Consider the following 11,070-nt stretch of genomic DNA (forward strand, 5'->3'; position numbering starts at 1 on the left):
GTTAAAAACAACCTTGCCCTCCTACCACCCTGAAAATTATGCTCCAGTGTAAGCCAATTCAGTGTAACTCGGTGTCTTCGGTGTAGCTATGTTCATTGACCCCATGTAGACTATCAACCAAATCAATGCTTCATCTCTTGTGAAACAAGTATCATATTAAACGTCAGAGGAATGCCGCCCGCCCCGGGCCTGGGGAGGTCGGGAGGGAGGCGCGGCTGACGGGTGTCGCTGTCGGGGTCGCCCCCCGGCCGCCAGCCGCGCGACGGCCGAGGCGTCGCTGTCATTGTGCGGCCGCAACGCGGGGACGTAAACAAGGCTGGGTCCTTCCGGGCCCCGGGAGATGGGACCCGCGGGGTCCGGCGGGACGCCGGGGTGTGGGGCTGCCCTGGCCGCGCCTGCTCGCCTGCTGCTTCGGGAGTCGGGCCGCTCGGAATGGAAACTGCTGTCCCTTTCCCAAACCTGGGCACGTCCCCCGCGGGATTCTGTCATAATCCTGCTATACTCGTGGGCTTCAGGCTTGTGGGTGTTATTTTGCCTTATCAGTGTATGACCCGCTGTTACAGTAGATAACTGCTAGGCGAACACGTTTAATTTTGGCTTATCGAGTTATTTCTGTTCCCGGATAAATCTTTGTAAAACCCTTTTCCTAACTTTTAGGTGAATTATGAAATCGTGTTGTTTACTAAACGTGCATCCTGAGAGTTTAGTCGCTTCACAGGGAGCAGGTAAATGAGGTGATGTGGGCGGAAGCCTTTTGTAAAGTGATACATGAACATAAGAGAAAACAGTGTTAAAGCGCAACAGGTAGAGGTTCCAATTCCAGGAATTTGCTTTGCAAACACTTTAAAGTGATGGATAGATATACATATGTATGTATATATGTATATGTATATCTGTATATTTGAAAGCAGGATTTATTGAGAGGACAGAAAAGCTCCCTCAGTGGGAGGGAACCTGAGGGGTTTGCCCGACAGATATTTTTTTAATCCATGAATGTGCCATATGCTCCTGCCTGGCTCTGGCCCGGCGTTGGCGCTGGAGGTGGGGTGGCGAGTCCTAAGATGTGCACGGCGGCTGGGGTGGGCCGTGCCGCGTGTGTTCTCTCTGGGCAGGGAAGGCTTCTTTGAGAAAGTTCTTGACCTGTTCTAGCCAAGAGTCCTGAAAACTTTATGAATTATTGGAGAGAAACGGTCATTTTTTTTCTTTTCATAACAGCTGTTTTCTTCTAAAATTTAAACATGTCTGTCATCAGGTAACTCAAATTAGGGTGTATTTAAGAATTATTGTCTACTTCTGTATCAGTTCATATTAAATTTACGGGTGTCGCTGTCGGGGTCTGAGGTTTTCAGAAATACGGAGGCATGATTTTTACTGTAATGGAGTAAAGTAACTTTCAAATATGAGATAGTACCCGATATACAGTTTAATATTTTTACGTGACAATGAACTAGCCTTAATGACTTAAAATATTTATTTTCTATAGTCGAAACTATACATATGTCTACAAGAATATGGAGAAATTTTCTTTTAGGACTTAAAAAACTTTTTAAAAACTCTCCTTCTTTTAGGAGGGTTATTTATTTTTTTTGAGTTGGAGTCTCACTCTGTTGCTCAGGCTGGAATGCAGTGGCATGCTCACGGCCACCGCAGCCTCGACCTGCTGGGCTTAAGTGCTCCTTCCGCCTCAGTCTTCCAAATAACTGGAACTACAGATGTGCGCTACCATGCCTGGCTAATTTTTTATTTATTGTAGACATGAGGTCTTGCCAAGTTGCCCGGGCTGGTCTCGAACCCTTGGGCTCAGGAAATCCTCTCATCTTGGCTGAGATTATAGGTGTGAGCCACCATGCCCAGCCTCAGGAGGGTTATTCTTTTTTGTTGTTGTTGGAGTCTTACTCTGTCACCCAGGCTGGAGTGCAGTGGCACACTCCATGGCCACCCACCATTGACCTGCTGGGTTCCAGTGATCCTTTTGCCTCAGCTTTCCGAGTAGCCGGAACTACAGGTGCACGCTACCATGCTCGGCTAATTTTTTATTTATTGTAGAGATGAGGTCTTGCCAGGTTACCTGGGCTGATCTTGAATCCGCGGACTCAGGCAATCCACTCGCCTCGTCGACCTCCCAAAATGCTGGGATTACAGGCTGATCCACTGAGCAGCCAGGAGGGTTATTCTTATTTTAGTTTCCTGGAAAGGGGAAGAGAGGGGAAAGAGAAAGATCAGTATTGAACTTTGGCTGGTTTATTACTCTTATAAAAGGTAGGATTAAGAATTATTTTCTAATAAATTATGGGGGACCTATAATCCCAGCACTTTGGGAGGCCGAGGTGAGTGGATTGCCTGAGCCCGTGGGTTCAAAACCCGCCCGGGCAACTTGGCGAGACCTCATCTCTACAATAAATCAAAAATAAGCTGGGCGTGGTAGTGCACGCCTGTAGTTCCAGCTACTTGGAAGGCTGAGGCGAAAGGATCCACCGGAGCCCAGCAGGTAAAGGCTGCGGTGGCCGGGAGCAGCCACTGCACTTCAGTCTAGGTGACAGAGTGAGACTCCAACTCAAAAAAAAAAAAAAATTATGGGGGAATTTTCTGTACAGAGAATTAAGAATGGAGTACAGTGCTATTTCCCATTTTCATGAGCCTGTCTGTCAAGTTAGACTTTTAACATTTTGAATGGTCGTTTGAAAAGTTAGTAAATTGTCATAAATATTGTCATAGATATGTTTTTTTTTCCTGGTGGGCTATGTTTATCCAACTTAATGTGTTTTTTCTCACTATTCTCTTTGAATATGACACCTGTAGTAAAGCAGAAATTAAAATATTTTTTCTACTCAAATTGCTAGTGTTTTTCAGTTTTGATATATATTAAAAAAATACATATATATGCTTTGCATATATGAGGTCGCTTTACATCCTAAATGTATGTGTTGAGAAATGCTTGATTCTGTTTTTAAATTTCTGAATGACAGTTGGTCTGAATGTAGCTGTGAGAATTGTGGGATCATATAATACTCCCTTGATTTTTTTTTTTTTTTTTACTGCCTTTAGTCCATTCAAAGGATGTCACCTCTTAAGGGTATAAATGAAGATGCCCAAACATATTAGTCTCCACAATTCTCATGATAGTTATTTAATGTGCCTACCTTATTAATTTTTTTTTTTGAGTTGGAGTCTCACTCTGTCACCCAGGTTGGAATGCAGTGGCACGCTCACGGCCACCGCAGCCTCGGCCTGCTAGACTCCTGCGATCCTTCTGCCTCAGCCTTCCAAGTAACCGGATCTACAGGTGCTCACTACCCTGCCCGGCTAATTTTTGATTTATTGTAGAGACGAGGTCTCACCAAGTTGCCCGGGTGGGTCTTGAACCCGCGGACTCAGACAGTTCTCTTGCCTCAGCCTCCCAAAGTGCTGGGATTACAGGCTGAGCCACTGAGCCTGACCCCAGCTAATTTTTTTTATTTGTTGTAGAGATGAGGTCTTACCAAGTTGCCCAGGCTGGTCTCGAACCCCTGGGCTCAGGCAATCCTCTCACCTCAGCTGGGATTATAGGTGTGGACCACCATGCTCAGCCTTACCTTATTAATATTTAGCTGGATTTTAATTCTCTTTCTCTTTTTTTTTGGTAGTCAAATACAATACACTTAAATAAGGCAAAACAGATAAATGACAAAAGCATCTCTATTTCTGGTCTTGAACCCGTGGGCTCAGGAAATCCTCTCACCTTGGCTTCCCAAAGTATTACAAACATTTTAAAATCAGCATTTCTCTTTCTTGGCCTATTCATTTTCAGACCAGCAGACTAGCCTTAGTGAAAACCCATCAAACATTTTTACACTCAAGGAAAATGATCATTGGGATGATGTTCTTTTGTTCTTTTTGCTTATTAAGAAGCATTCAGAATTTATGAAACAATAACTTGGGCATAAAATTTTGACATTAATAAAAGCAGTAAGCATTTATTAAGTTGATGGCATTATTTGTGGCCCTTTGCTTAATTTTTTTCTAACTTTTGTGAGAGGTTAGAGGCCAAGTGTTTAGGTAAGTATTTAACTTTATTTGCTATTTGATCAGTTGTTACACTCTTAAATACTGTCACTAAAATAGATAATTTTTAATTAGTTTTTTTCACTCTTTTTAAAATATAGATGGTTTATCTTTTTAAGTGAATCGTTTGTATATTCTTGGACAGTGTCTAATTCAAGATTGAATATAGGAAATCAAGTATTTAAAAGTTGAATAAATTACTCTCCTAGTTGCTAGTAGACCTAAAGTGGATGTACTTTATTCTAGTACTTTTTAAAAACAGTTGTTCTAAAACTGGGAAAGCTTTATCTGTATGACAGAGTTTTGTAATAGCTAAACTTTTAACTGTCTTATAGTTACTGCCAAGTAGTCTTGTGAAATATACTTCACACAAATACTTCCCTTTTTCGGTTTTCAGAGGTGCTTCACCTGAGGGTCCCAGGCCCCTAAGGGGTCCATGGATAAAATTCAGAGGTTCTGTGAACTTTATTTTTACTAACCTCTTCACTGAAGTACAGCATTTCCTTCAATTATGAATGTAAGCAACAAATCACAGTAGTCTTAGAATTGTCTGTGATCAAAATCACAAATATTTTCATATCACATTACAGCTGCTGATATTTCAGAATGTTGTTTATACTTTTTATTGCTTTGAAATTGTGATAGTTATTAAAGGAGTTGATTTTGTTTTATTTTACTAATGAAGAAGCAAATTTTGGCCAGGTATGGAGGCTCACGCCTATAATCCCAGCACTTTGAGAGGCAGAGGCAAGAGGATTGCCTGTGCCCAAGGGTCAAGACCAGCCCGGGCAACTTGGGGAGACCTCATCTCTATAATAAATCAAAATTAGCCAGATGGTGGTGCATGCCTGTAGTTCCAGCTACTTGGAAGGGTGAGGTGGAAGGATTGCCTGAGCCCAGCAGGTCAAGGCTGCGGTGGCTGTGAGGGTGCCACTGTACTCCAGTCTGAGCAACAATGAGATTCTGACTCAAAAAAAAAAAAAAACTCCCACATATTTTAAAATATTTTGATAACTACTATATAATTTCCTTTGCTATTTATTATATTCTATACATTTAAAAACATTAAAACATTCTGGGGTGAGATTCAGTCAAAAGACATTTCATATTAAGGCCATTACCATTAGAGCCAGCAAATAAATTCTTAAATTCAGAAGTTTAAATGATGTGAACATGTTTTTCAGATAGTATTTTTCATCGTGACTGTATATGGTTGCATTGCTTCATATGTTACTTGATAAGTTATTTATTTATTTTTATTTGTTTATTTTTGAGTTGGAGTCCCACTCTGTCTCCCAGGCTGAAGTGCAGTGTCACGCTCATGGCACCACAGCCTCAACCTACTGGACTCAGGTGATCCTAGAACTCAGCCTTCCAAGTAGCTGGAACTACAGGCACGCACTACCCCCGCCCCGGCTAATTTTTTTTTAAATTCTTTTGAGTTGGAGTCTCACTCTTTCACTCTGGCTGGAGGACAGTGCCACACTCCCAGCCACTGCAGCCTTGACCTGCTGGGCTCAGGCGATCCTTCTGCCTCAGCTTTCCAAGTAGCTGGAACTACAGGCTTGTGCCACCACACCCAGCTAATTTTTTTATTTATTGTAGAGATGAGGTCTTGCCAAGTTGTCCAGGCTGGCCTCTAACCCGTGGGCTCTGACAATCCTCTTACCTCAGCCTCCCAAAGTGCTGGGGTTACAGACATGAGCCACTACACCTGGCCTTCATAAACTATTTAAAGTAAAGGTCTTATTTTTCTTTCTATTCAAGTAGACTTTAAAAGGATCATGTTTGTAATTTTTATTTCCCTTAACTTCTTGAAGATGATTCCCTTTGAGCATATTTTCTAATTGCATTATATATTGTAAATTGTTAAACACTATTTAAAATGATGTATTTTATTGTAGGATAAATGGGAATAATATGTTATGTGTGATACTTCAAGATTTTATTCTGAATAGCCAAGTACAAATAGCCTCACATAAGAGTTGTTAAAATTGTAGTTTTCTTTATAAATGCATCTTACTGATTTAATTAAAAAGTTATACTTGTTGAGTAGATTAAATAAGTTATTGTGCTGACTTTCTCAAGCTTTCTTTTTTTTTTTTTTTTTTTAGTCAGAGTCTCTGTTGCCCAGGCTGGAGTACAGTGGCATGCTCATGGTCACTGCAGCCTCAACCTGCTGGGCTCAGACTATCCTTCTGCCTCAGCCTTCCAAGTAGCTGAAACTACAGGAGCACGCAACCATGCCTGGCTTATTTTTTAATTTATTGTAGAGGCGAGGTCTTGCCAAGTTGCCCAGGCTGGTCTTGAACACTGGGCTCAGGCCATCCTCTTGCCTTGGTCTCCCAAAATGCTGGGCTTACAGGCTTTAGCCACTGCGCCCAGCCAAACTTTCATTTTTTAACTTGTGGGAGTTTTCAAACATAAAATAGAGCAGTGGACCACCTAGTGCCCATCATCTAGCGTCAACACCATTGACTTCATACTTGACTTCATCTGTTTGTCTCTGCCATTACTGTTTCTAAGCTTAGTTTTTAGATTAACATTGTCTTTAAATCATATCAGGTCCTTGGGGAAAAAATGTTTAGCTTAAAATTAACAAATTACCTTAAACTTCATTCTAATGAGAGCATAATGGCTATCGTTTAGTGGAAAAAATGGAAATGTTACACTTGAAAATTTGAAATGTCTTTAGAAAGCTTAGAAAAACATTTTTATTTATTTTTTTATTGCTATTCAAGTTTAATAGTGTTAAGCAAATTTTTTATAGTATGGATTAGGGACTAGGGTCTCATAAACCTTTAATCTTTTTTTTTTTTTTTTTAATGTTCTTTGTGAATGTAAATAGAGATGGGAAGATTTACTTGTACTTTCCTGAAAAAGTTTGGTGGGTTCATTTTTGTACTTTGTGGAACTGGAAAGGATGGCCTAGGGTAATAAATAACTAAGAAATTAGTTCTATCAGTGCACACGCATGTGCCAGAAACTTGGACCAGTTATATAACTATGAAATTGTTTTTCAGTTGTTTGAGGAACATGATTTTAAACCAGTTTTTACATTTGAGTACAGTGTAAACACATGTATATAATCTCTTAAAAGCCCAAACAGGTATATAAATAAAAATTTAAAGCCTGAGTTGAGAATTGGTGAACTTATCAAATGTTATGCAGGGGGTGGACTTACTAGTTTTTTCAACATTTTCTTGAGTTTAACGGAAATTTACTTGTAATAGTCTTAGACCTTTTAGTTTTGATAAATATTTTGCTTTTAGAATCTAATCCATTATTTAATTTTATTTATATATTATGATTGGGCATATTTCAAGTTTGTTGTTTTCAATTTCCTGGAAAGCCAAACACAGTAATATACAATGAGTATTGGATCTGGGAATTGAAAAATTGCAACTCTTTCTGTTAGTTTGCAGCTTCAGTAAGGGCAAGAAGCTTATTCTCACTAGTAGAAATAATATAAGAACAAGAATATAGGCGGTAAATGGCCTTTTCAAAACCTAAGCGTGAGGCAGATATTGAATTCTACTCAAACTTTGTAAGAGCCATGCATTGTTATAACCTGGGTGGTCTTGTCTTACTGCTAAAGGACGCATTCAAAAAGAAACATCTTTATATATCTGGAATCTTTCAGAGGTTCAGATCTGGCCTATTTTTGAGAGGGCTTTGCCTCTGGTGGTATCACTATTTTATCTGTCAGTTTGAACTACTACTGTGAAAACTATAGACTTCAGCCTCCTCTGTGCTCAAGGAACTTTTGTTTCCCAGGAATTTATTGAGGCATATCAATATTTGATGTGTAGACTAATTAATTTCATTTTATTTTCAGGTATTTCTTGTGGTCGCATTCATATACCAGTTTTAGGAAGGCTTGGGACTTTTGAAACTCAGATTCTGCGAACAGCTCCTCTTAGATCCTTTACAGAAACACCAGCATTCTTTGCCTCAAAAGATGGGATAAATAAAGATGGTTCTGGAGATGGAAATAAGGTAATTATTTTATCTTTATTGGCACCTATACACATATGTGAATTCCCTTCTTTAAACAAATAAAGGGGCAAGTGACTCGTGGTTGTGATGCTAGTATTTTGGGAAGCTGAGGCAGGAGGATCACTTGAGCCCAGAAGTTTGAGACCAGTCTGGGCAACATAGACCCCATATCTACAAAAAAAAGAGTAAAAATAAAATAATCAAATATAGTAGTATTTCATATATGTTTTCTGTAGGAAATATGAGGTGTATAAATGATCTGCAGGGACACACCTCATCAACAAGGGTACCTGCATAATGAACATTCGTATACCATCCCTGAATTGTACCCTACATCTTTAAAATAAAAAAATTAAAAAAAATTATCTGCTTTGAACTGTTTGTGGACAAAGTTACAAAGACAGGAAAAAAAATGATCTGAGAACTTTATGTAACTTGATCTTTCAGTTTGACCATAAAATACTTTTATAAGCATTGCACTTAGTAAGCAGTAATTAAAATTTCTAATACTTCAAAGTAGTAAAGAAGTGTCATTAAATAATCTATGTAGGCCAGGCTCAGTGGCTCAGCCTATAATCCCACGCTTTGGGAGGCTGAAGTGAGTGGACTGATTGCCTGAGCCCGCAGGTTCGAGACCCACCTGGGCAACTTGGCGAGACCTCATCTCTACGATAAATCAAAAAACTAGCCGGGCGTGGTAGCGCACGCCTGTAGTTCCAGCTACTTGGAAGGCTGAGGCGGAAGGATCGCCGGAGCCCAGCAGGTCGAGGCTGTGGTGGCCAGGAGCCGCCGCTGCACTCCAGTCTGGGTGACAGAGAGACTCCAACTCAAAAAAAAAAAAAAAATTATCTATGTAGTTAGTAGGATCAAATTAGGAATAGCCATCATTTCCTGCTTTCATACAACTCTTAAAATTTATGCTCCACTTTCTCCTCTACCTAAAAGTTTTGGATTTCTGATAAACTCTGTAGCTAGCAAGTAAATGATTGGTGATTGTATTGGGTTAGTGACTTATTATCCATTTATTTCATTATGTGAATTTGACTGACAGTTGAGTTAATATTATATGCTAGCTGGGCATGGTGGCTCAAGCCTGTAATCCCAGCACTTTGGGAGAACGAGGCGAGAGGATTACCTGGGCTCGGGTAATCCTCAAGACCAACCTGGGCAGCTTGGTGATACCTAGTTTTTACAGTAAATCAAAAAACAAGCCAGGCATGGTAGTGCATGCCTGTAGTTCCAGCTACTTGGAAGGCTTAGGCGCAACGATCACCTGAACCCAGCAGGTGGAGGCTGTGGTGGCTATGAGCGTGCCACTGCACTCCAGCCTGGATGAAAGAGTGAGACTCTAACTCAAAAAAAAAAAAAAAATTATATTCCAGACAGGTATTTTAATCCTAACAACGACTCTCTGAAGTAGATGAAATTATTCCTACTTTAGTGAAGAGAAAAGTTAGATCTAAGAATAAGAGTCAGGCCAGGTGCAGTGACCCAAGCTTATAATCCCAGCACTTTGGGAAGCTGAGTCGAGTGGATTGCCTGACCTCAGGGATTTGAGAACAGCCTGGGCAACTTTGTGAGACCTTGTTTCTACAATAAATCAAAAAGTAAGCTAGGTGTGGTAGCGTGGGCCTGTAGTTTCAGTTACTTGGAAGACTGAGGCAGAAGGGTCATTTGAGCCCAGAAGGTCAAGCTGCGATGGCTTTGAGTGTGCCACTGCACTCTAGCCTGGGTGACAGAATGAGACTCCGACTCAAAAAAAAAAAAAAGAAAGAGAAAAGAATAAAAGTCACTACTTGCCAGAATAATAACTCCTGACTTAGTTTCATTGAAATGTAGTTTTTTACCTTTAATACTTTTTTTCCTAGTGCTTATTGAGCTATTGAAAGCAAGCTATTTATTACATATGCTGGCAGATATCATACGAGAGAGAACTACAGATAAAAACACTAGAACTGAGATATCTGATTTTTGTGGTAAATCAATCTTTTGATACAATAATAGCAAAGATATAAACTATACTAATAATTCCATTCTATAAATTAAAAAACAATATTAAATTATAAACAGTATTGTTTGCATTTAAGGTACATATAAAATGGTTGCCTGAAATGAATAATTGATACTATCCTCTTTTTCGCCCCTCTGAACATTAGAAATCAGTGAATGAGGGAAGCAGTAAAAAATCAGGCTCTGGGAATTCTGGGAAAGGTGGAAACCAGCTGCGCTGTCCTAAATGTGGTGACTTGTGCACACATGTGGAGACCTTCGTGTGTAAGTATTACTTCTAGTGTTTTCTTTTTTCCTACCTTTTCTGTAAATTATTAAATGTATAGGAGTATGTAAATTATATAAAGTTTACAAATGTTATATTAAATGTATGTGATCTGTCATAAGTAACTATTCTACTCTGCTGTTAACGTTCAAAAAGCAGTCTTGGACAATGCAAATGAATGAATATGGCTGTATTCTAATAAAACTTTATATATGGACACTGAGATGTGGATTTCTTAGCTAATTTTCATTGTTGTGATTTATTTATTAAATTATATTTTTAGTCAGAGTTCTCTGTCACCCAGGCTGAAGTACAGTGGCACTATCATAGCTCACCACAACCTTGAACTCCTGGGTTCAGGGGATCCTTCCACCTCAGTCTCCCTAGTAGCTAGGACTGCAGGTGTGCACCACCATGCCTGGTTAACTGTTTTTTCATTTTTTTAGAGACAAGGTCTTGCCATGTTGCCCAGGCTGGTTTTGAATTCCTGGTTTCAAGTGACTCTCCTGCTTCAGCCTCCCAAGTAGCTGGGACTACAGGCATGAACCACTGCTCCCAGCACTATGATTTTTTTCCAACTCTTTAAAAATGTGAAAACTATTCTTATTTCACAGGCTGTGCTGTGTAGTATTCTATTTTACAAGTATATTTGTAGTACTTTTGTTGTTGTTGTTTTTTTTTTTTTTGAGTTGGAGTCTCACTCTGTCACCCAGACTGGAGTGCAGTGGCCACTCCTGGCCACTGCAGCCTCGACG

The 11,070-nt window shown here is 39.8% G+C and overlaps 1 protein-coding gene across 1 annotated transcript in view; it reads left to right on the plus strand.

Annotated features, from left to right (window-relative positions):
- Positions 1–4,527: 4,527 nt before the first annotated feature.
- Positions 4,528–11,070, plus strand: part of CLPX (caseinolytic mitochondrial matrix peptidase chaperone subunit) — a gene marked incomplete at its 5' end in the record, with an annotated part of 32,756 nt that continues 26,213 nt past the window's right edge. The window contains 3 exons of the mRNA XM_008056161.1: positions 4,528–4,558; positions 7,880–8,040; positions 10,197–10,314. Of these exons, the coding sequence (XP_008054352.1) occupies positions 4,528–4,558; positions 7,880–8,040; positions 10,197–10,314 (310 nt within the window). The remainder of the gene's footprint in view (positions 4,559–7,879; positions 8,041–10,196; positions 10,315–11,070) is intronic.

This window comes from Carlito syrichta, unplaced genomic scaffold (assembly GCF_000164805.1).
Source record: "Carlito syrichta isolate Samal-C Ts95f unplaced genomic scaffold, Tarsius_syrichta-2.0.1 Scaffold302272, whole genome shotgun sequence".
Lineage (NCBI taxonomy): Eukaryota > Metazoa > Chordata > Mammalia > Primates > Tarsiidae > Carlito > Carlito syrichta.